We start from the raw sequence: 27,285 nt of genomic DNA on the forward strand, positions 1-27,285 counted from the left end.
TATTTAATATATTATATATTTAATTATAACCTATTTCATGAGGTTTAAATGTATTAATATTTACAGATATATTCACTGAAATAGATAAGGAGAGATGGAAGTGCTTCTTTACAATAAAATGCCAACTAATGAATAATGAAAAGAGACAAAGTACTGATACAAATCAACATTTGACAACCATTGTGCTAATAATCAGTTCAGTTGAGAAATTTTACTAAGCCCTAAAACTCCTTGGTAAATACGTGCTAGGAAATGGAACAGTTACATGGACTCAAGAGAATACAATATCAAATGCTTATTAATTCTAAAGCAGTCAAATAAATCTTTGCGGTGGGAAAAAGTGGAAGCCACTACCATAATCAATTACCATGAATATTTTTAGTCTTGGAATAAATCACAATTATGTCCTACCTGGCGAAGGATAAGGAGAGGAACGCAACATCATTGCTTTAGTATTTCTGCCACAAATGCAATGACCTAAGGTAACCATGAATAAAAAGTAGACAAGTCCAAATCGAGGCACAGTTTTCTAAATACCTAGTCCATCATTCTCAACACTGTCAAGGTTAAGAAAATGAAAGAAGGAGTACAGAACTGTTCAAATCTACAATAGATTAATGCGAGAAGATGATTAAATCCAATGTACAATCCTGTGTTGAAACTTTTTAGTGCAAAGCACATTGGGACACTGAGTGTGGCCAGAAGATGAGGTGTAGTAATCGATTACAGTTTCTTTCTTGATTTTAATGGCTGTTTCTTGACCGTGGAGGAAAATAGGTTCCTAAAACATAGGGAATGATATACCCTGAAAGTATTGTAATGACTACCACGTGTAAAGCATACTCGCTAATGGTTTGATAAATAAAATACAGTATTCTATAATGTTTTTGCAACATTTCATTAAGTTGGAAATTATTTTAAAAATGCAAGAAAAATTTCAAAACCAATAAGATCAAAATAACTGACATACCAAAAAATTAATTTCAAGAGATCAGGAAAGTCATTTAATGAAACTGAAGGCCAGTTTAAAGTAATGGTGGTTCTCCATAATGATCTTAGATTCTTAGTCTGGTAAAGTGTATGAGATAACAGAGATACCAGAGAGTTTTTGTTGATTTTTATATTTTGGTAAAATACGACCAGGTGATTCTGTGTGTTTTATTGCAAAGTCAAAGAGAATAATGTATTCAAGCAGTGCTGAAGAAGGGCAATGTTGAAGGATTGCATTATCTGAGAATAGGATATAGAGTGGACAAGATGTAGAGTGGACAAGACATAAAAGATGGAAACAGTTCAGATATGAATTTAGACGCAGACTGAAGGTATGCTTCAGAGCAGTGAGGAGAAAGCTGAACTATTCAATACGTTATTGAAAAGCATCATTTTATAAATCTGATGCATGCTTCACACTGTATCAAAAACCAATTTCAGATAATGTTTACTTCTAAAGCTGACATTTTAAAAAATGTATACAGAAGAAAAAATAGCTTCATGGTTTTTGCTTTCCTGTTAAAGCATAGGGAGTAGAGAAAATGTGATAATAGTTGCAATGTACTGAACTTAAAACTTATGCCCACTCCACTGCAACATTAATAAGATCGGGAAAGCCACAGAAATAGAACCGTTTGGGGTATGTGTATGTGTATGTGTATGAGTGTGTTTGTACAAAGGAACCCAATAGACGATTGGGAGAAAGGGATATTCAGTAGCCTTGTTAACATTTTAAAATAATTTTATATATTTGATAGGTTCTGTTTGCCTGGGGCTTAGTTATCTGTAACATGATATCCACCCATTCTCAGAGAAACAATTTAACTCTCCAAAAGTAACTTCTGTGTTCTACTTTTCATTCCAGAGATAAACCTCCCGCTCCCTTTTTGCGCATGCGCTGAGCCCTCTCCAAGCCCATCACTCCACAACCAGTTAAGCCTCCACCCACAGCCCCGAGTAAACCTTTCTGTCTCCTGTTGTACACAGAAGAGGCTCCTTGAAATCAGTGTTGATGTCATTTTGCCTACCTCCTGAATTCCTCCCCCAGCCAGAACTGATAAAAGTAGTGCCATATTTTTGTTCTACCTGAAAACCACTCCACCCCTAGAAAACACTCTCATGTCATCCTTAAAGGCATCTTTCTATTTTGTCTCCTTTTTATCTTTCCTGCACTGCTTCAGATTGAGTGCCAAAAATAATCAATATAATCAATTATAGAAAAAATGGAGGATTAGAAAAGTCAGGGTAGGCAGTGTATTAATTTAAGCATTTACATTAGAAATTTACTGTATATATTGAATAGGGCTATACACACCCCGTATATATCACTAACATATTTTATAAAAGTCAATTGTGGTGGCAACTTGAATAAGAAATTCCTAGATGACTGGTTTAGTATAATTCTGGTCATGATTGATGGTTGATGTACTGAAGAGGAAAGACCTGGTTGTGGGTGACACCAACCAATCGGCTTGTAGCCTGGATGGAATAAAAAGGGAAAGGAAAGGTTTTGATTCTTCTCCTTAAGGGAAGCTCTAGTCTTTGCCATTGCCTATTTTTTATGTGTTCAACATTTTTGAAATTTTAAAAACAAACAAAAAAGGAAAAAATAATGCAAAAATTCAAAACAAAAATAGGAAATTAACACTAGTTTTTAGATTGCATATTGTTATCTTCACAGTAGTTCACATTATAATATTTAGGCATGAAAAACTGATCAAGCAATCAAACAATGAAGATACAGGTTTCTTTTCAATAAACTTAGAGATTGGAATTATAGTTATCTATCTTGAATATATATGTATATATATACATATATATATATATACGTATATATATATATATATATGTATATATGTATATATATATATATATATATATGTATATATATATATATCCCCTTCTTTTTTTCCTCCTGTCCTGTTTCCAAGTTGTTTTTTTCTTTTGAGCAGTTTCTTTCTCTTTCATTTTCACAGTATCTAATGTACATTTTAGATCTTACCTACTCTTTCAGTTTTTTTAAACTAGGGAGTCAATAAAATACTTATACATGCAACTCAGATTTGTTTCAAGTCTGATTTTTAAGTATGGTCTTGAGCTATATCCATTTACCTATAAAAATCTCAAGTTTATTCTTCTTTATAGCTGAGTAATGCTCCATTATATAAAATTATCACATCTTTTTATCCATTCCATCCTGATGGACATTTGAGTTGTTTCCAAAATTGAGCTATTGCAAATACCTCTGCTATAAACATGAGTGCAACTATTTTGCTGTGGAATGATGTTTTCAGTTCTTCTGGAAAAATTTCCAAAAGAGGAGTAACTGGATTGAATGGGAGTGACAATCCTTATTTTTTAAATGAATCTCCACATTGGTTTCCACAGTGGTTGCAACAGTCTACACTCCCATCAAAAGTGGAGAAGAGTTCCTGTTTCCACACAGCAATGCCAACATTTGTTAATGGTTGATTTTTTGAAGACAAACATTCTTTCAAAAGTGGGATGAAATCTATTGATGTTTTAGTTGGCATTTATCAAATGAAAATTGATGCATTTATTTGCCATTTGTATTTCTTCATCTAAGAATTGCATGCTCATTTCAGATGCCCATTTTTTGATTGAGGTGTTGAATTTGAGAGGCCTGATATTTTTTAGTTCTTTGTATGTTCTAGATATAAGGCCTTTGTCTGATGGACCATTGGCTAAGTTTTTCCCACTCTGTAGGCTTTCTTTTCACTCTTATAGTGATATACTTTGATGTGCAAAATCTTTTTAAAAAGATGAAATCCCAAGTTTTGAGTCTCTGAAGTACTTCCCATGAGGTTTGCATTTTTTAAATGAACTATTTGCCTATCCCTGTGTCTTCAAGATTTCCACCTGCCTTGTCTTCCAGTAGACTTAGTGTTCAGTTTTAATATCTAGTTCTTTGGTCTATTATGACTTTAGTGCATGTTGGTAGACATGAGTGGAGTTTTAGTTTTCATAGTGTGGAAAGCCCTTAGCCAACCTTATTTAAAAAAAAGGGAAGAAAAAGCTCAAATTCATGCAAAAAAAATGAAAAAAGTGAAATCACTACAGACTCTATAGAAATACAGAAGATCATCAACACCTATTTCAAAAACCTCTACTCTCAAAGGTTTGATAACAGAGAAGAAATAGATGGATTCTTAGAAACATATGAAGTACCAAACCTAGACAAAGAGGATGTAAAACTGATGAATAATCCAATCTCTATGAATGAAATTGAAAATGTAATTAAGTCCTTACCTGCAAAGAAGAGCCCCGGCCCAGATGGATTCACTGCAGAATTCTACAAGAAATACAGGGGCTGGGGATTTAGCTCAGCAGCATAAGCACCTGCCTTGCAAGCAGGCAGTCGTGAGTTCGGTCCCCGGTACCGATAAAAACGAAAAAGACAAAAAAAAAAAAAAAAAAAAAAAACCAAAGAAATACAAAGAAGACCTAAAGCCGACACTCCTCAAACTATTCAATGAAATTGAAACGGAAGTAATCTTTCCTAAGTCATTCCTGGAAGCATATATTACTCTAGTACCAAAACCAGAGAAAGACCCAACTAAAAAAGAGAACTATAGACCAATTTCCCTAATGAACACAGATACAAAAATCCTCAATAAAATAATTGGCAAATAGGATGCAGCAAATCATCAAGAAGATTATACACCATGACCAAGTGGGATTCATCCCAGGCATGCAAGGATGGTTCAACATATGTAAATCAATAAATGTAATCCACCATATCAATAAAGTCAAAAGCAAGAATCACAAGATCATTTCTATAGATGCAGAAAAAGCCTTCGATAAGGTCCAACATTCATTCATGATAAGAACTTTACAGAAAATTGAAATAGATGGTCTCTACCTCAATATAATAAAGGCCATCTACAACACACCAACAACCAGTATCATACTAAATGGCCAAAAATTGAAAGCTTTTACTTTAAATCAGGCACAAGAGAAGGATGTCCTTTATCACCACTCCTATTTAGTATAGTACTGGAAGTACTAGCCAGAGCAATTACACAAGAGAGAGAAATAAAAGGGGTAAAGATAGGAAAAGAAGTTAAATTATCATTGTTTGCAGATGACATGATACTCTACATAGAAGACCCCCTATACTCCATTGAAAGACTTTTAGATATAATAAATTAATTCAGTAATGTAGCTTGATACAAAATCAATACTCATAAATCAATAGCATTCCTATATACTAACGACAAAATCACAGAGAGAGAAATAAGAGAAGCCACACTCTTCACACTAGCAAGCAGAAAAATGAAGTATTTAGGAATTACTCTTACGAAAGAAGTGAAAGACCTATGCAGGGAAAATTATAATACACTGAAAACAGAAATTGAAGATCATCTCAGAAAATGGAAAGACATCCCTTGCTCATAAATAGGAAGAACAAACATTGTGAAAATGGCCATTCTCCCAAAACTGTTATACAGATTCAATGCAATCTCAATAAAAATACCATCAACATATCTTATAGATCTAGAGAAATCACTCCTAAAATTCAACTGGAACTAGAAGAGACCTAGAATAGGAAAGGCAATTCTAAGCAGCAAAGGCAAGGCAGGAGGCATCACAATCCCTGACTTGAAATTATACTACAAAGCAACAGTAGTAAAATCAACATGGTACTGGAATCAAAACAGAGCCGAAGATCAATGGAATAGATTAGAAGATACAACCACAACTACAAACACACTCAACCACCTTATCTTTAATAAAGGAGCCAAGCAGGTTCACTGGAAGAATGACAGTCTCTTTAATAAATGGTGCTGGAAAAACTGGCTCTCCACTTGCCGAAAACTAAAACTAGACCCATGCCTATCACTGTGTACTAAGTTAAAATTAAATGGACTAAAGATCTGAATATTAAAACAGAAACACTAAATCTATTGGAAGACAAATTGGGTAGAAACCTTGAAGACATAGGAGTAGGTAGAGAATTTATGAACAGGACTCAAACCACACGGGAAATACTTCCCAGAATCATTAACTGGGACCACCTTTATTAAAAAGTTTCTGCATGTCAAAAAAAAAAATGTCCAGCATAGTGAAAAGAAAATCCACAAACTGGGAAAATATCTTAGTGAACTCCACCTCAGACAATGGACTTTTGTCTAAAACATAAAAACAATTAAAAAAAATCAGACACCCAAAATTCAAAGATCCAATCCAAAAATGGGCATCTGAGATGAATACACACTTCTCAGATGAAGAAATACAAATGGCAAATAAACATATGAAAAAATGTTCATTATCACTACTCATTAGAGAAATGCAAATTAAAATCACACTGAGATTCCATCTCACTCCTGAAAGAATGGCCAGGGTCAAGAAAACCAACAACAACAAATGCTGGAGAGGCTGTGGGGAAAAAGGAACTCTCCTGCACTGTTGGTGGGAATATAGATTGGTACAACCTTTGTGGAGGTCATTCTGGAGACTTCTAAAAAAGCTGGGATTAGAAGTCCCACTTATTCCAGATATTCCATTTCTAGGCATATTCCCAGAAGAACTGAAAGCATCATACCACAGTGTATATGCACACTTATGTTTATAGCAGCACAATTTGTAATTGCCAGATCTTGGAAAGAACCCAAGTGTCCATCAACTTAGGAATGGATAAAAAAGTTGTGGTATTTCTATACAATGGAGTACTACTCAGCTATAAAGAAGGATTACATTGAGATATATATGAATAAATGGGTGCAGCTTGAAACCATACTCATAAGTATAATAAATGAATCTCGCATGTGTGAATACCAAATAGTTTCCCTAGTGTAGTAAATGATTCAAATATATAAAAGTATGTGTTAATCATGATTCCCCATTATGTGGCTTTGAAGCCTTATAAAGTTTTCACTTATTAATTGGAATGGCTTTATTCTGGGCTGCTTGATATTATTGCCTGTGATGAAATGAACAGCTATTTTGAAGAAAACAAGACATCGTAATAGCTAGTGCTGATTTAATACCATCTTGTTTTGAAGCCCCACCAAACTATGGCTCTTCTGTCTCCATTGGTTTTATCATGTTGTATCTTGCTGGATTTTATTATATGTCATAGTATAAACAAAAATTGTTATAGGCAAAGAGATAATATAGAAACCATTGTTTGTTTTCTGTTAGCTGATTCTAAATACCCTACAATGCTTTCATCAACTTGAATGATTTTACACTGTTCTGATATGTTTGATGCTATAGTATACAAAGTTATATTCAAATATTTGAAGGAAAAAGACACTATGGTAACTACTATTAAGTCAGGTTATTTGGTGGTGAAGCACTAGGTTGCTGAAACTGTCATGCTTTGACCTGTATTGTTATGTTGTTATGTCCTCTTTTATCTCATTCTCTCCCTTATTCATTAAAAAATATTTAATTTTTTAATTACTTTTTTAATTAAGGGGAAAAATAAAAAAATTAGCAGGATATAGTATAGTAACTTTTTTATTTCCTATTAACTTGATTTGAAGTCCTGTAATACTCCCACTATCTTGTTTTGACTGATTAGACCGTGTTCCGTTCTGTATGATAGTATCAAGTTTGAGGGTATAGGCATCTACTTTGAAGGCAGTAAGATTCACTATGATGCCCATTATGGTTTGACTATTATCCTCTTTTGAAGTCCTGTAAGGTTTACAATGTTTAGGTTTTATTGGTCTTGTTCTCTACTGTTTTGTTCAACTTTATAATACCTAATGAGATAGACAATTATTCTTAAGGAAGCAAGAGGCATTCTGGTAACCATTGTTGATACCCTTGTATTCTGTTTTTACATCATGTGCTGTCTATCCTTGGTTTTGACTGACAGCTTTGTTCTGTCATATTTGATTTTATTTTCTTCCAAAAAATGTAATAAGAACTATGGGAGTAATAAAACCCAAAATGTGTAAATTTTGTTCTAATAAATAGAGGAAAATAAAGTGCTCTAAAGGATAGAACAGCAAGTGTATTTAGGTGTGTTAAATAGATGGCCACATTAATGTTTTTGATTTGATCATTGAACACAACTGTTTGCAGTCTCACTGTTCGAATATCCACTTTGTATGCTTTGATCCTGTGACTTGAACAACTATCTCTAAGATAATAATGTGTAATCTATTAACTGGTGATTTCTTACTTTTTTTTTGTAGTTCTGTATTACCTGTACTCTTACACTGTTTTGTTTTGTTTTTTCTCTTTTTCCTTTTAAATAAAATTTTAAAAAATAACAAAAGAAATAAAAATGACTTGTAACTCTTTCTGCTTTGTTGTTATATTTAAAATTGTATAAAATAAATAAAATGGGCATTTTGTATTTTCAAAAGATTCTGAAAAATAATTCAATTTAAGTGACTAGTACTCTCATTATTTGCTCTGTCAAGTCCCTAACAATGGCAGAAATGACTGATAATGACTGTCACTGTAGTCTGCCTCCTATATAGAGAGGCTCAAATTCATACAAGAAATCCTTTATGTCCATTTTTATATAAGAAGACAAAGAGTGCCACTGAGTCACAAAACGTTTAAATCTGAAATCAGTATAGCAGAGATTGCTACATAGAAATATTTGAGTAGCCTTAATTCAGTACATGTGCCTTAATGAAATTTTTTTGGTCTATCTTATTAAGTCAGTCTCTTAATATTTGATAGTGTTAAATGATCATTGGGCAATTGCCAAGAATCAGACCATGTATCTTACTACTCATTTTTTAGTAACTTCTGTTTCCAATATTACTGTAAGAGGACATTGTGATTTTGCAAAATCATTAAGGCAACAAAAGGCATCATGAGAAAAATGTGAAAAAGAATACTTTCCAAGAAATGCTGCATCTGTGGTGTGTGATTTATCATAATTTTGAATAAATTGCTTTCTTATATTTTCATATTACTCTTAAATGTTTTCAAATCATTAACATACATTTTCAACTTTGAATTTGGTGAGTGGAAAACCTCTTGTGAAAAGAAATTAATCACTACTCTTTAGAAATATTTTAGACTTTCTTAATTCATAGGATGAAAGGAATTCTTTATAACTACAATTACTTTGTTACAGTATCAGTATCCTTGCAGGCAAATAATGTGGCTTTAAGATGAAACACTTTCTCAAAAATAGTAAGACAACTAACTCAGTTAAAATAGGCAATAATCTGCACAAACACCAAAGGACATTATAGATGATAAATGATCAGATGAAAAATTGCTAAACATATTCTATCAAGAAGTGTAGGTTTTAACATCAAGATACTAATAGACATTTCATATCTTGACCAAAGCATGAGCCACTGAAAATACTAAATATTGACAAAGACATGGAACAACAGGAACATTTTGTTTTTACCAGGTAGTAATGCAAAATGGTATAGCTACTTTGGAAGACAATGTGCCATTTTTATACCAAACTAAACATGTTTTTGGCTTGCAATCTGGAAAAACTAGTGCTTGCTATTTACCAAGAAGCTCTGAAAATGTATGTTCATGTGAATACATATGCATGGAGGTATATAAAAGCTATTTGAAATTGACTAAAAATTAGAATCAATCACAATGTGCTACATTGCATGAATGGGTAAAATATAGTATATCTTGCAAATTGAGTATCCTTTGGCAGCAAAATAAAATATAAGTATATTGGCAAGAAAGATATGGAAGATATCTGAACGCATGGTGCTCCAATGAAGTCAATCTGAAATGACTACATAGTATATGATGCTAGTTATGTAGCATATGAAAATGACATAATTATTTAGTCAATGATATTGCTGAAGGTTAATCACAGGTTTTGAAATGGTGGAGCAAGTGAATAGCTAAAACAAGGGATGACTTTATTATAATACAAATATTCTGTGTGATAATACATTTTGGTGGCTATACTATCAATTGATTACATTATCATAGAATGCACAACACAATGCAAACTATAGACTTCAGTTAATCATAATGTATCACTATTGGCTCATAAATTGTAATAAATGTTGCACAATAATGTTGCAAAGAGAAGAAACTGGACTGAAGATTCTAGGGAAATTCTGTTTACTTTCTGCTACTTTTCTGGAGATCTGTGCATTTTTAAAAATCAGTGTATCAGAATTCTGCCAAATTGTTTAACTGTACTCAGGTGAAAGCATACCTTGCCTGTCGGATCCTATTTTCCATACAGTGCTTTCTGTGGATTAACTTCACATATTTTTTGGACCTTAAAACAAACTTCATTCATGTACAGTGTATTACATGAAAGTGCACAAAAATGTTAACTGTGGACAATGACAAATTTTACAGAAAATACTTTAGTTAGAATTTAATAGAAAAATTGCCTAGCACTTGTGTCTCAGATTACTACCCTTATGGATTAAATAACAAGGTCTCCCAAACTCTCATGTATTAAGAGTATGATCCCAATATGGCAAGTTCAGAGATGGAGCCTAAAGAAGTAAATGAAACTGTGAGACAAAAGAAATCCTTCCTTTTAAAGCTGTATGTGTCAGTATTTTGTCCTCATGATAGAAAATGAATATACTTAGCATTACATTTGTTTCCATTTAGTAATAACTTTTCAGTAAAACCTCTTCTGATTTCTAAGATCATGGGTTTTATTTTTATTTTTGACTCTAGCACAAATGGATTCACACAAATAGTTTTTGTTTGCTTTCTGGTTTTCTTTTAAGATTCATACAGTTTAACTTTCGTGTTTATTCTATGCAAAGTAAACCAGAATTTAATTGTCTGTTTTATTTTGTGGATAATTTTTATTTTTGCTTTTGGTCATGAACAATCTTTGCATATTTCTTGGAATACTAACATAGATGTCCAAGACAGTCACTACTACAATAATGTGGCATTTAAAATTCGGTGTCACAGAAGTTGAGAGTGAAAGTATATCAGAGGCTATCCTTTGGATATCAGAGACTGTGGGTAATAGCAATAATCTGTGTGTTACTTTACATTGGATGGCAACAGACAGCAATAATGTGCTGTATGTCAAAACAGCTAGGAAAAATGATTTAAAATTTTTTATAACAAAATATATTTGGTGAGTTAGATAAATTTAATCTGTTGTAAACATTTTCAATGTATTTGTGTATCAAAATATCACATTATCCCATTGATATGAACAACTTTTATGTTTCAACTTTCAGGTAAAAATAAATTTAATTATAAAATGGTTCCTCAAATCTCAGCAACAGAGAGAAATAACATTTTTTGTTCAGGTGCTTTTGGGTTTGACTGAGATTTGGCCAAAATAGTCTGGATTTCACTCAAGTTGTACACCAATTCCAAGTCTTTTGGAAGTCACTTTTCAGACAAGCAGCTGAATGGGGGCAATTTGTTCCTGTCGAAAGTGAAGATACATTGCAGAGAAATCACAGATATGCAGGCAAAAATCTCCATCCTAAGTATGTCTGCCATCACTTCTGTTAATGAGTTGAATCTAGAGTGTCCCACAAGTCTCATTAACTTAGAGATGGGCCTTTTGGGAGGTGTATGGGTTGTGCGGGCTGTATGCTCACCAATGAATTAATCCACTGATGCAGTCATGCCTCGGTGTGCTGTTAGGCAGTGGAGCCTCCGGCAGCACTGTGTCCCTCACTGTGTTCCTGAGGAGTGAGTGTGTCCCTCCTTGGCCCTTCCTTTCCCCTCTGCAGTCCCTTCTGCCAAGCTAACCTGCCTTAGACCCAGCCGCCTGTGCACTGACAATTCTACAAACCCTGAGTCAAGTAAATATTTCCTCTTTAACTTTAGGTGTTGGATATTTGGTCACAGCAATGAGAAAAGTCACTAACAGAATATTTTTCTAATAAGCTTAAAGCCTTAGATATAGTTTTTTTTTTTTTTTTACTTTTTATGATAGTCTTGATATATATCTCATTTTCTATACATTAAAACCTCTAAAGTAAATACTGCTATATGTATACAATTAAATTCATTTCTACATTTAAGTAATTATATTTAATTTTTAAATATCCATGTTTTGTTGCAAATTTTCTCTTTAAATAAATGTCATTTCTATCATGAATAATTTAAAAAATAAATTTACTTTTTAAATTTATCTTTCTATAAAGATAAGGCTTATATTTTATTAATAGGGTTATTTTATTTATTACATTAATGGGCGACTGTCATTTGAGTGAAATTATAGGTTCATGCTTATTCAGAATCCATATTTAATTTATTATCCTTACATATCATCCCAGTTCTATTTGTTTCTCTACAGAAGTTTTTGTATCCACTTTATTATTTCAATTTACAGTTATTTACTAGCATATATAAAAGCAAATTTGTATTTCCTCTGAGAAAGAACTGATATTTTCATTCATCCAGTTTAGGTTTTTGCAAATGACAATAGAGCTTCCTGTCACCTCTGCTTTTCATCTGCTTCTCCTTTTCTCTTTCTCTCTCAGAACTCCCCAAGTCAGCGCTGTAACTGACCACACGCTGACACACACACAGATGAGTGAAACTAACAATTTAGTAAAAATGGCAACAAAACAAAATTTATGATTCAATATAGTTTATTAAATAATACATCTTAATTATACAAAAATTGAGAGTGAAATTTGATCGTTTTCCATGGTATTATAAAAGTAATGCAAAGTTTTCTATAAACTATCATACAATTCAGCATATCATGTGATATGCTGAAATTTGCTTCTTTAGGTAGTTTAGTATTTAGTTGAGGTTTTGAAGACATTTGAAAGTTTATCATTATACAAGACAATGGAGATAAAGTAAAATAAGAGGTGGTAGGCAATAGGCTAAGAAGCTGTGGAAACTCCTCAGTAGAAGCCATAGGACCAGTATCTTCTACAGCACAGGGGGCGGCAACAGCCATAACCATAGCCACCATAGCCACCATAGCCATAGCCACCATAGCCACAGCCACAGCCTAGGCGGCCATAGCCGCAGCCCAGGCCACCATAGTAGCTGCCATAATAGTACATGGTGTCAGCAGTGGGCAGTTCTGTTGAGGACTGGGAAGTAGGTGTCTTGATTGTTGATGTCCCTTTCTGGGAAGACACTTTTATACCTCCTCCTGATGGATGGGAGAAAACCACAAGCAGGACAGCATCACATTATCTCTCTAATGTGGTCAAACTCATGACTGTATCTATTTCTTGAAAACAAAGCTTTCATAACTGAGATAATTTTGCTCCTATGTTGGAAATACATCATCCAATTATAGGCCTCTAAAATGAAGCTCTTGTTCTATTTATGTGACTCTAGTTCATACTATATTTAGTAAATTGTGTATATATGCCTTGGCCAATTATATGTTACAGTAAAGATCATGAAAATGTGTTCCATTTTTATTTTCATTTTGTTTTGTTTCCAATCCTCCACAGAAATATATTTATTACTCCCTTCTGTCTCCTTCCTTCTTTTTATTTCTTTCTACCTCTTTTTAATAGTTTTCTCCTTTTTCCTTGTTTGTTTATGTCCTCTTCTTTCTTAAAAAATCTTACTGGTAACTTATTTCTTAACTCTCATTCAGTATCAAATTATTTCTTGACCCTTGGTCATGACAAATGAGCAAGGCACTGGTTAATATTTGTTACCAGGTGTACACAGTGCACACTATCCTGAACTTACTCTGTGATAAATGACTCAGTTTTGCAGAAAAAACTCTCCATTGTATCTTAGAAATGTCAAATACAGTCATTACCTATTAGGGTAGTGAAAAAGCATTTTAAAGCAAGATGAGGTGCCTTGCTGGGACTTCATCAGTAACACATTTTTATATAGCAGTTTCTATAGTTCTGTAAGTTTGAATTTCTGTCAATAGCTAAAAAGAGGCTTACTGAGATGATTCCTTTGATCATCTCGAGAGCTTAGTAAAATTGGTTATTGCACTGAGAGCAGTGGTGGGACCTCGTAAAAAGAAACAACTTAAATCAACTTCATTACTGATCTTGGAGAAGTTGACCAGGTAGCAAGTCTGGGAATTAGTAGGAGCAATGGAAGAAACGGAAAGCAGAAATTCAGAGTTGATTTACAAAAAAAAGGGCTTCAGTTCTACATAAAAATTTGGAAAACTATAAAACAATACAGCTACTGAGCATAACTCTGCATTTTTCATTTTCAAAGTAAAGAGGTTTTCATGAAACTTATAGAATTACTATTTAGTAACTTGATTTGTTGGTTTGGTAGTTGTTTTTTGGATTTTAAAAAGAGAAAAATAACAAAAATTCAAGAGGCAAACATCTAAAAGTCAATAACAAAAGCAAAATGGTAACAACAGAAACAGCAAAGAACAACAATAGCTATATAGGTTTTCAAATAGGATGTTAGGAATTTGACAGTGGTTATTATATTGCATATTTTTATCTTCAAAATATTTGCTCAGGTTACCAGATACAAGAATAAAACAAAACAGTAAAACAGGAACAAAACACTGGATTTCAAAAACAAGATGGAAGGAAATCCGCCACAGTTGCCATAACACATATTGTCATCCTCCAAATGGGCCTGCAACCTCAACCAAATAATGCAAGAATTAAGTTATTATTTTACTTCAGTTGCTGTCATCTCAGCCTGCCTTCCTCTGAATCAGCCCAATGCGTACCAGGGGGAGGGGGGAGGGGGAGGAAGAGCTGCTGCTCCTGCCTCTCAGCCTGTGCACTGGTTGGCTCACAGGAAGCTGTGGTGTGGCTTCTGGATGCTCTTCCCACTCCCCTGGGAGCTGCTCCTGGAAAGTCCACGTTCTTCCCTCACTTTCCTTCATCTTGAATGAATCTACCATTTCCTACTGTGAATAACTGACAAAATAAATTTTTGTTACTTATCTTTGAAGATGTATTTGAATTTTTTGCCTTCTAGATAACATTTTTCAACATGTTTTTACTTTGTTTCTTTTTTTTTTTTTTAACATTTTATATATTTATTTATTTATTTTTTGTCTTTTTCATTTTTATCAGTACCAGGGATCGAACTCACGACTGCCTGCTTGCAAGGCAGGCGCTTATGCCGCTGAGCTAAATCCCCAGCTCCTTTACTTTATGTTTCTACATAGATAATTTCAATTGTGTGAAATTACAGATTGTTGGTTATTCTTAATCTGTTCCTAGAATAACATTATTTTAGGTCAGCTCCCATTTTATTTCATGTAGAAATTTTATTGTCAATCTGATTATTTCCCTTTTCAGGTAACAGTTTTTCTTTATGTACCTAAATTAAGATTTTTGGTTAATCTCCTAATTTTCAACTACTTGGTTTACGTTTGTCGACAGAGGACTTTCTTTTTTTATTTTAAAGAGGGTAAAATTAAACATAACAAAACATCATCAGAAAACAATTGAAGAAACACAGATTTCAAAGCAAGATCGCCAGAGATCTTCACTGTCTATCATATTGTCTCTTGTTTTCTTCCAAATGGTTGTCCATATCTTCACACACAGTGAATTTATACCGAACCAGATAGTACTAAACTGATCAGAACAGGATGATGAAGGCATTTTAGGTCTTCAAGACCAGACAATAGGGGAGTCAACAATGGCTGCCATAATGTCTCTCGTTCTCTTCAAAATAGCTGTCCATACCTTCATGTATGTGAAAATTAAATAAAAGAAAACAGACTAATTTGACTCGGGACAGAGAATAATTGTATTGCTAGATTTTATATCATGACACTACGGAATTAGTACTGGGTATCTTAGTGTCTCATTTTCTTCAGAGTATCTGTTCATTACATCGTAAATTATAGAATCTATTCTTGTAAATTGTTCAGAAGTTCTGCACAAGTGTGAATCTCTAAATGTGTACCTATCCTTTCTGTATTAGAGGGAAAAACAAAACAAGACAACCACACAAATTCCTAGAAAAACATGAAACAAAAAAGACATAAAATCACAATACCAGGTGATCTACATTAGTGACAATGATGTTTCTTGTTATTTTCAATAGAATTGTCTATATCATCAGGCATAATATAATTGAACATAGCATTACATAGCCATATTTTTTTTTTATCGGTACTAGGGATTGAACTCACGGCTGCCTGCTTGCAAGGCAGGTGCTTATGCTGCTGAGCTAAATTCTCAGCCCCACATAGCAATATTAATTAAAAAAAAACATTGGAGACATATAGGACTTCAAAATCAGTTAATAATCAAACCAGAATGGGTATCCTATGGCATCTTGTCATCTTCAGAGTAGTTGCCTCTACTCTTAGACTTGATACTATGAAGCATACCAAATTCAAATAAAATCAGTCAAGACAAAACAGCAATCTAACAAACCAGATTCAAATAAAATCAGTCATAGTAAGACACTGTAAGTAATACAGAGCTTCAGGTTAAGTTAACAGGAAATTAAGGATAGTTACTGTAGTATATCCTGCTGTTTTTGGGATAGCTGTCTGTGTCCTCAAGTGTAGTTTGAGTAGACAGATTGGAACAGAATAAAATCAAACTAAACAGAGTGATAAGACTAATGTGGCTTTTAAATCCTGACACACTATTAACAATGTCATCTGCCTTCTTTTTTAGACAGTTCCTCTCCTTTCACTTTCTCAGGGTTCTTTGTACATTTTGGGTCCCATTAACTCCGTTAGCTTTTAGATTAGAGGGGTAACCTGCTACCTACCTAAGTGGTTCTTTACCTTTTTACCCCTGGGCTTGATTTGAGCTGTACTCCTTTACCTACTAAAGCAAGATTTTCCTTCTTTATAACTGAGTAGTTCTCCACTGCACGAAAGTGTCATGACTTTCCAGCCTATCTGCAGCTGCTGGATGAGTTGTCCCTATTTCTCACTGGTTCCCTGTCACATAGAGCATTGTTTCCTTATCTTTGACTTTCAGCCCATAAACCTATACAGAGCATCTCAATAGACCTTGTCTCCTGATCTGCTCTGCTTCTGTTTCTTTTGTTAGTGTATCCAGGCCATCTGTGTTACAGATTATAGCCAACCTTCTCTGCCTCCTCTCTGCTATGCTATTTCTGTGCTGTTGGTTGTCTAATTTCACTGCACTGTCTGCCCACATTTTTCTCTTTTATGAAGTGTGATATATCCTTTATACTTTGTATATTATTTTTCATACTTGAATTCAGCTGATGTTATTTTACATACAATTTTAGTTAACTCATTTACCTAATAGTATTGAGTTTTTATATATATTACTCACTTTTTTGATAACTAGAATTTAACTTAGATTCCATGGTGAATTTCTCTAGTTTTGACATGTATCTTGTAAATTATTTTAAATATTGAATATTTATTAATTATATCTATCCTGCAAGTCTTGTCTATAAACATAAGATGCTTCTTATGTTTTAGTTAGATTTTATAATCTGTTACTTTTATATATTTCCACAGTTTCATCCACTCAACGTTTATTAATAAAAATATAGATGGTCTGAATCAGTGTCAAATTTCAAGCTAGGTAGTTTTGTGTTTTTTCCTAAGATCTTCGAAAACATGGTGTCTGAGCCTGTGGTGATGTCCCATTTACTATAGAGGTTGAAGTGGGAGGATCATTTGAGTTCAGGAGTTTTAAATAGTCATGCACAGGGGCTGGGGATTTAGCTCAGGGGCGTAAGCGCCTGCCTTGCAAGCAGGCAGTAGTGAGATCCATCCCGGTACCGATAAAAAGGAAAAAGACAAAAAAAAAAAAAAAAAAAAATTAGTCATGCACAATGTAACAAGATCCACCTAAAAATAAAGAATGGGAGAAAGAATGCAAGACAGACAGAAGTGAGAGGAGAGAGAGAGAGAGAGAGAGAGAGAGAGAGAGAGAGAGAGAGAGAGAGAGAGAATTAAGAAAAAAGGAACTATACAAAGCAAAGAAGGGAAGGAAGAAAGAAAACTTTCCTATGACCCAAGCAAAGATTAACATATAAAAAGACAATGATATAGATAAATTTGTTTTATATATTCTATAAGAGATATCCTTTTAAATAAAGGTATTACTTGTTGGGTAACTGTTAATACTAGTGATTAGTTTTTTGTCACACTGATGTGTAAATTTTTCTAGTTTTCTGGTGATTGTGGAAATCCTTTAGGAAAGATGCCTTTGTAATTCCAGAACGTGTCATGTATCTTATTGAGAACCCTTAAACAAAAAATTTATTAGTGCACTATTTCCAGGATTTTGTTTGTCATGTCTTAAAGAGTACTTTGTTCCTTTTTGTGGGATGGTTAGCAGCCAGAATTCTGCTGATTTTAGCATGCCCAGCAGCCTTTCACCTGCCTCATGGTATCAAGAACACAATTGCAACAGGCTTTTGCCAAATTTCTCCATCTTCATTGGATTGCATTGGTCCCTTTAATTGAATATCTTTTCATCAACTTTTCATAGCGTTTGATGGTAGTGGTTGGAGTACACATGGTGAAACCCAGCTTCTTCTAGGGTTGAAGCAATTTTAACCAGGAAAAAATCAGCATAAATGAGCAAGTATCATTAATATGAACTTGGCTTCTGGATAAAAAGCAATCTCTTGTAAATTTCTTATTGAGAAACTCTCAAATGGTTTCATAGAGATAATTATTACTTTGAATAATATATATATAGTATTTTTAAAAGATTTTATGAAAAATTGGTATTAAGGTACTCTTTGGTGGTATGTTGATAAGTCAGAATGTCATTATAATCACTGACATTTTCAATATACTCACATTCCTCTTGGTTTAGATCAAGTTTATCCCTCAAATCAATCAAGCACTCACAGGCTGGGGGTTTGAGCGATAACTGGCTTATAGGGGTGCTGTACTCAACAGTGTATTTGTTTAGTGATATTTCAGCAGCTCACTGTGCTGGTAGGAGGTAGATCTGTAAAGGCTGCTAGGTGGGTGTGACCTATAGGGCAGGGTCTCCCTCCCTGCTTCTTTTTCCCCTCCTCTGGCTGTTATGCCATGAACACTTTATACTTCACACTCTATCCAGGAATTTTCATGTTGTCATTTCTCCTGGGAGCTGTCAGACTATGAGATACCATAAACCTCTCCTCCTATGGGCTGTGGAGCTAGGAATTTTCCTGAAGCAATGAGAAGAGTATCTAAGACAAGATTCACAATTATCTCCACAGAATTTTCTTCTAAGCATAAGTACCATTTTTCTAAGGTAAAAGCCCATCTGAAACAATTTTTTCATTGATGTTTCAAATTGCACAAAACAGAGAGATTCACACAATTTTAAATGATCAGATGTGAATATAGACATGATTGGACAAAGAACCACCTAGAAATATAGATGAAGAGCTTATACAAACAAAAACAATGCTTGAAATTATCACACATATGAAAATAAATTTGTATACTTTGTGAGAAAAAAATCAAAATTTTTACCCATTCAGTTTAAAATTCTAGTTATCACAAAAAATGTTCTTACTCCCTTCTTCCCCCCTCTCTTCACTCAGACATCATTTTCTTTTCATCTTATCTCTTTGTCTACCTCAACTCAAAACAAAAGTGAGATTAATGACATACAAACAGAAATATATAAGCAACACTTACAATGCAGAATAGTAACAGAACAATACTTATGATAAAGCATAGTCTATTTAGTGATGCGTCTGTTTATATAATTGTAAATAAATTTGATTACACATTAAAAAGAATTATAAAAATAATATGGAATTATTCTACAAACAATTCCATTATCCAGTTGATACCAATGAATCAAATGGCACATTGCATTTTTTAGTGTTTTCATGTAATTTGGTAGATATTTAAAATTGTTTTCAGTTGCAAAAATTGGAGGTAATCCCCGTAAATCGGGGTTATAGCCAATAGGCTAAGAAGCTGTGGAAATTCATCAGCAGAAGCCACAGGTTCAGTGTCTTCTACAACACAGGGAGCAACAACAGTCAGAGCCGCAGCCACCATAGCCACCATAGCGGTCATAGCGGCCATAGCCACCATAGCGGTCATAGCTATTACCACTTCTTTTTTTCACCCTGCCTTCCATCCTTCCATTTTTCCCTGTTTGTGTCCTTCCTTCATTCTTTCTCTTTCTTCCTATTCAATCCTTTCTTGATGTGTGATAACAACACCTTAATTCTTGACTATTTTCATGACAAAGGAGCTACGGATGTTATTTCTAACTTCATGGCTAGTTTCTATCCTATGTGTGCACAGCAGATGTTTAGTCTGAACTTACTCCCTGGGTAAATGATTTCATACATTCCAGAAACTAAATGACCAGTTCATGGAGAGTAATGCTATGTGTTTCATGCTTGCCTTTGTAATTCTATGTAAACGTGCTGTAGATGCAATTGTGAAGCACATCATGATTAAGTTCAGTGCTGTTTTAAATTCTTATTTTGTTTAAATCGTTGTTTACTTTTGAACATGGCCAATTGCAAACACAAGGGGGCACAGAACTATACTTTTTCTATGGTGAGATCATAACAAGTAACCTTCAGAAGCATACTCAACAAGAGGGGACTTAATGCCCTGCACTATTAGTGAGTAAAGAAAGACTAATCTTGCTGTATATTATCTTACTTCAGATTCACACAAACACACCCATTAATTGTTTGAGGAAATCATTTTTAAATGAAACTATTCACACCCGTTTATTGTCCATACATGGTTGAGTGCTGCTTTCACACCATGATGATGGAACTGAACACTAATAGTATATAAGGCCTCTGAAATCCAAAGTATTACATTTTTATTCTTGTGCAATGTTTGTATTTGCCTCAGTGATCTGTAAGACCATTTGCATTGGTTGCCTGCAACCTTGAATCAGTACTGCTAGATCCTCTACCCTCTCCATTTTTGTATATTGTGACTTTAGAACTTGATTGATTTATGAGAGTCTGTTTCAGTGCCTGCTATTCTTTGTTCTTCCCTAGTCAGCTTCATGCCTTAGAGTTACATATTTTTTGCACAATTTTTTATGATCCTCTTGCCATTTATCTTATTTTCTGTATACAACAACTAGAATTGTGGTTGCCAAATGTGTGAATTAATATTTGTCTCTATTTTAAAATTAATTTGAATATTTTAGTTTGTTGATATTTTTCTCCCTTTCCCTCTTCCTGAGTGAAATAATCATTTCTTAATGTGAATAATAGAATGAATACATTTATCATTATTTGTCTTACAGATTTTGTTTTTATTTAAACTTCTAAGAACATATTTCATATTTTATTAATGTGTCCTGTTATTTTATTTTATTCGATGGGCAACTATGATTACATGAATTTCTAGATTGAATGGTTTTCTTCTTCTAAATTGTTTCTCAGGTATTTTGACATAACAAAGGAACAGCAATCAACATATCCCTTGCACATATGATATTTGTACTTTTTCATGGATCAGGGGCATAAAAATATTATCTCTGCTTGTATTAACTTATTCAAACAACTTAAGACTAAAATGAAACAAAAATGTCCAATATCAAGAGACAGTCTTACAAAGCGGAAATCCACTAAAATTTATTTTAGCAAAACTCTGTGGAAAACAAATCTTGGGCAATAAATGTCAATATGATTTTTAATAATTAATTAAAATCTGAGCTGTATTTAAGAGGATGGATGCCTTTTAAGTTTCCTTGCTATCCCAAGTCCAGGACAAAATATGTATATTTCACTGAAGTAAGCAACTCAGAAACATGACTTCATCATGAGAATGCAGGAAGAGGACCTCGTCAACTGAATGCAAATACTATTTTTTTTATTGAAAGAGGAAGAAACAAAAAAACTTCATGGAGATAAAAAAGAGTAGAAATAATACAGAATTACAGAAAAATAAATGGTAAGAAATCACCAGTTGATAAGTTACATATTGTCATCTTAGAAATAGCTGTTCAGGTTACAAAAATTAAAGTATGTAAAATGACATTCAAATAGTGACACTGCAATCAGTTCTGCTCAATGATCTAACAAAAACTTAGTAATATGGTTATCAGTCCTACATACTTGTTTTATATCTTAAAGACGATAAGATTAAACATATCAAAACAGAACAAAACAGTTAAAAAAACAATTTAAAGAAATACAGATTTCAAAGCAAGTCCACTGGAGATCTTCACTGTTATCCAATTGTCTCTAGTTTCTTCCAAATAGTTGTCCCCATCTTCACGCATATTACATACTGCATATTATAGAACTAATCAAATCATTATAGGATGATGAAGGCTTTTTAGGTCTTCAAGATCTGACATTGGGGAAGACAATAATAATTACCATGGTGTGTCTCATTCTCTTCATAGTAGCTGTCCTTACCTTTACATATGTTGAAACTGAACTTAAGAGACTACACTAACATCACTCTGATCAGTGAATAATAGTATTGCTAGATTTTATATCATAATGCTACAAAATGAGCATTGGGTTTCTTAGTGTCTCTTCTTCAGAGTATCTGTTCATTACATCTTGTATTATATAATCTTTTCCCATAAATATTTTTAAAAAAAATTTTCTCATGTGTGAATTTCTACATGTATATCTATCCTCTCTGTATTATAGGGAAAAAATAATCATAACAAGACAGCAAAACAAATTCCTAGAAAAACATGCAATGAATAAGACACATAATACCACAATGTTAGGTGATCTTCCATAGTTACTATGCTTTCTCTTGTTATTTTCAATAGATTTGTCCACATCATTGGGCTTAATATAGTTAAACATAGAATTACCTAGCTATTTTTATAAAAACACAACTTTGAAAACATTGTAGGACTTGAGAGCTGTTAATAATTAATACCAGTATGGATATCTTTTACATCTTGGCATCTTCAGAGTAGTTGCCTCTACTTTTAGAGTTGATACTATTAAGCATACCAAATTCAAATAAAATCAGCCAAGGCAAAACTGCGGTTTTATGAATCGGATTCAAATAAGATCAGTCATAGTAAGACAATGTAAATAATACAGAGTTTCAGTTTAAGTTAATAGGAAATTAAGGATAGTTACCTGGTATAACCTGCTATTTTAGGGTCAGATGTCTGTGCCCTCAAATCTGATATGAGTGGACAGACCAGAACAAATTAAATTCAAACTAAACAGGGCGATAAGACTACTGTGTCTTTTAAATCCTGATACACTATTAACAATGACCTCTGCCTTTCTTTATAGTGTATCAAAGCTGTCTATACTAAAGCCTATAGCTTACCGTCTCTGCCTCATGTCTGCTACTCCACTTTACTGCTATAATTTGACCACCTTACTCCCTCTTTCCACTGTCTGCCCCGTTCATTGAGGCCTCTCTGCCACTGTTGCTGGAATCCTGGTATTCCTTCCTCTCTTTCTCTGGAATGTCCTTCAGCACTCTCTGTAGGGTTGGGTTGGTGGCCACGAACGCCCACAGTTCCTCTTTGTCTTGGAAGCATCTTATTTCTCCATTAATTTTGAGAGAGAGTTTTTATGGGTATATGAGTCTTGGTTGGATCTTATTTTTTTTCAGGACTTGGAATATTTCTCCCCATTCCCCTCTTGATTTAAGAGTTTGTGTTGATAAATCTGTTGTTATTTTGATAATTTTCCTGTTGTAGGTAATCTGCTTCTTTTCTCTGGCTGCTTTTAATATTCTGTTCATTTGGTGGGTTTCTGAAATCTTGATTATTGTATTTCTGGGTATAGATCTGTTTTCCTTGTAGGTAGCTGGAGTTCTGTATGCCTCTTTTATCTGGATATCATTTCTTTTTGCTATACATGGGAAATTTTGCTTTAATATATCTGTGAATATTCTTTGTATTTCATTTTTGGTTGTTCCTGCTTCCTCACTCTCACTCTTTATCCTTGTTATGTATCCTTTTGTCATCTTCTAGCCTTTGAATTGTTTCTTTCTGGTTCCTTGTTATTTTTAAGAGGTCTTTTCTTTCACAATCATAGATCATAAACCTCTCTTCAAGTTTTAAAAGGCTAACTTTAGTTTCTGTCAAAGCATTTTGCTAGTGTTCAATGGAGTTTTTAGTTTCCTGGTAATCTCTTTGGATCTGTTTCATGTATTCTAAGTTATGTTTAAATTCTTCTTTAGAAGTTTCTCTTTTCTGATTTCCTCCATTCTTCTATCTGTGTTTTCTTAGGTGCGGCTTGTCATTTCTTTAATTAATCTCTTTATATCTTGCCTCACTTGGATCAGGAGTACATCTTTAAATTCATCTATGAGGTTATGGAGGTATTTTTTTATTTCGGCTGATGCTGTGTCCAGTATTTGATGGTTACTGTGCTTGTTCTCTTCTGGGCTTATTTTCTCATGTTGGGCAGCTGGAGATTTTTTTTTATTTCTATCTCTTGCCATGTTTCTGATTTCTTTCAGACTGGAGTGTCCTGGGGGTCTCTGGCCCTCTCCATATTGCTTAGGGCCTTTCAGAAGCGTGCTGACTGATTTAAAACCCAAAATGTGTAATTGTCATTGTACAAAAGAAAGGAAAAGAAAGTGCTCTAAAGGATATAACTGCATATATATTTAAGTGATTAAGATAGATAACCATATTACTGAGTTTTGTTGGATCACTGCACAAAACTGCAGTCTCACTGTTTGAAAGTCCACTTTATATGCTTTAATTTTGTAACTTGAACAACTATTTCTAAGATAACAATATGTAATCTATTAACTAGTGATTTCCTACTGTTTATTTTTTCTGAAATTCTGTATAACTTGTACCCTTTTTCTGTTTTTTTTTCTTTTTCTCCTTAAATAAAATTAAAAAAAAAAAAAAGAAGTGTGCTAACTTGAGTTTTTGCTGCCCTCCCCAATTTGCTGTTATCTGGGGTAGGCAGGGATGCAGGGATGGTGCAGGCTACCCTCCAGCCTCTGTGCCAGTCAGTCCACAAATTAGGCTGTACTTTGTGGATGTCACAGAGTCACAACTATTTTGTATCTGCTTATTGGGTCCCAATCAGAGGCTTGGTTCAGCCCCAGCAGATCCTGCCAGTTCTCTCTGTGCCAGAAGCAGCTGACTAATGTCACCGTGGCACAGGGCTCTGCCCAAATCCCAGCTGTCCTCTTCTAGACCTCTCTGTGCCAGGAGCAACTATAATGTCACCGTGGCAGTGGGTCTGCCCAATTCCAAGATGTCCTCCACTAGTTCTCTCTATGTTGCTGACGCCATCATGGTGCCGGGCTCTGCCCAATTTCAAGATGTCCTCCACCAGACCTTTCTACACCAGGGGTGACTGTCTGATGTCACCGAGCTGCAGGTTCTGCCCAACTCCAAGATGTCCACCGCCAGACTCTCCGTGTTATTGATGTCACCGTGGTGGCGGGCTCTGCCCAATTCTAAGATGTCCTCCAGCTACAGCAGCTGTGGGACCCAGTCCCTAGTACTCACTAGGACTCAGTGCAGGTCTTCCTCTGAGTCTATTGCACACTGTGCCGCTTGCCTTCACTGTGTTCCCGACACAGCACGGAACGGTCAGAAAATTGCCTGGTGTTCAGCTTTGGAGCTCCAGAGTTTCTCACAATCTCCTTCAGTGCAGCTGGGCAGTCCTGGCTGCTTCGCGGGGTCCCGGGTCTCAATTTCCAGCAGTCACCAAAAGCCAATACAGCTTTTCCTCTAGGATCCACTGGTCAGTGTGCCACATTAAGGATGCAAGATTCACAGTCTCCCGTTATCAGCAGCTGCAGTCTCCTCATGACCTTAAATCCTCCAGCTGTGTTGCCTTGGTTAATAAGAATCATTATCCATTCATCTGGCTCTCTCCATGTTGTCATATTCTAGCATTTAATATGATTTCTCCAGAGAAACTGTCGGCCCAATCCCCTAGCAAGCAGCCATTTTTGAAACTCTCCACAAATACTATTTTTAAGGCAGGGCTCACATAATCTGATTACTTAATATGACATGAAAGAATTCTGGAAAGTGTATGGATCAGTACGTAGAAGTTTCTTCTACAAAAGAATGGGAATATTATAAGTACCAAATAAAAATTACAGTGCTTCACAGAAAAGAAAAATTGTCTCCAAGTACTTTTTGATCATAACTTCACTTCCAAATCATACACATTCTTATTCATTAAAATCAGTGAAGCAAATTGAGAACAAGTGATAGACTCCCCTCCTGTCTGTCTGTCTGTCTGTCTGTCTCTCAATTTCTCATTGGTAAGCTTCAGATAGACTTTAATTCCAGCAGTATCAAAGAGTGCTTTCTTTATGAAAAATGATTAGCGTACAAAAACTGTCTTGGCACATAATACTGTCCCATGGTATTTATTTGAAATTTTATCATAATTTCCTATTATCCTCAACATAGTGTTCATATTTTAATTATGCATTCAACTTGATTGTACATTGAAAACACCACCTAATGATTTTCACTTTAGGTAATTTCTTTTGAAGCCAAGATAATTTTGATGACAACTGTGTTGGTTTCCATCTAGAACATCCTCCTAAACAATCAATGAAAGCAATAAGGACTCATTTTAAGAAAGCTTACGGCAGAATGCTTAAGGTTCATGCTTGCTGCGTTGTCCCGGCTTCTGTTTTCTTCGAACCAGGTGGTGCCTTCCTGCCTAAAAAGGCACAGGCTGCGTTATTTTCTTGGGCTTCAAAGGCAGCATCATAGTCTCCACGGTACTGGCTCTCCTTGAAAACCTGAGGTGGTAAGGGACACCCTGTGGCTGGTCAACTGTTCCAGGCGCAGTTTTCTCCTATCCACTTCTGAGTCTCTTCATTGGCTACAGTATCTTTTCCTTCAAATCCTGTGGTGTTGGCTTCTATGAAACCAAGCACATCTTGCTGTTTCTTCTTAACTGCCATAGAACCAGAAGAAGATGCAGTATGTACACAAATCACCACCCTGGGAACAGTGGCTTGTGGTTGCTTGGAGGCCAAAAATTGAGACAGAATGGTTTTTCACAGACAGTCTTTTGGATTCCATTACATTTCATCTAGCTCTTTTTCTGTAGAGGGCTACTGATGTCATCTGTACTGTTTCTCTTTCTAAGTAACATTTATTTTTTCTACCAAAATAATGTTTTGACCTTCCACTGCATTTCGAGCTACCGATTTAAGCTAACACTTGATTTTATTGGCATTGTCCCTCTTGGCAGTGAATAGCTTTTAAAATTTGTAGAGATAGTTTTTCGTAATTCTGACAAAAATATACAATACTTTTCTTATGCAAAAATCTTTTGGGCTTTTTTCTTCTACTGACTTCTACTTATGTTTCATGAGGTCAGGCATACCATGCATATCATTTATATCGTATTTTGTGTTCTAATTTTTCTTATTTTTAGTTCAGTTCAGTTTCAGTTTAATAACAGCTAAGTTTATTCAGTTTTTAACTAAATTATTCACTTCTTTGAAAACTGGAATTTAAATTTAACTCTATTGTGAATTTCTTCAGTTTAAATATTTACTTTGCAGTTTAAATATTTCCTTTATTATCT

At 34.4% G+C, this 27,285-nt stretch overlaps 1 protein-coding gene across 1 annotated transcript; it reads right to left on the reverse strand.

Moving 5' to 3' along the window:
- Window positions 1–12,540: 12,540 nt before the first annotated feature.
- Window positions 12,541–12,985, reverse strand: LOC100725188 (keratin-associated protein 20-2-like). The gene has a single exon (XM_003467292.2). The coding sequence runs from the start codon at window positions 12,945–12,947 to the stop codon at window positions 12,783–12,785; it is 165 nt and encodes a 54-aa protein (XP_003467340.1). The 5' UTR covers window positions 12,948–12,985; the 3' UTR covers window positions 12,541–12,782.
- Window positions 12,986–27,285: the final 14,300 nt, after the last annotated feature.

This window comes from Cavia porcellus, unplaced genomic scaffold, assembly GCF_034190915.1.
Source record: "Cavia porcellus strain 051 isolate PalLab524CR breed Dunkin Hartley unplaced genomic scaffold, mCavPor4.1 scaffold_7, whole genome shotgun sequence".
Taxonomy (NCBI): Eukaryota; Metazoa; Chordata; class Mammalia; order Rodentia; family Caviidae; genus Cavia; species Cavia porcellus.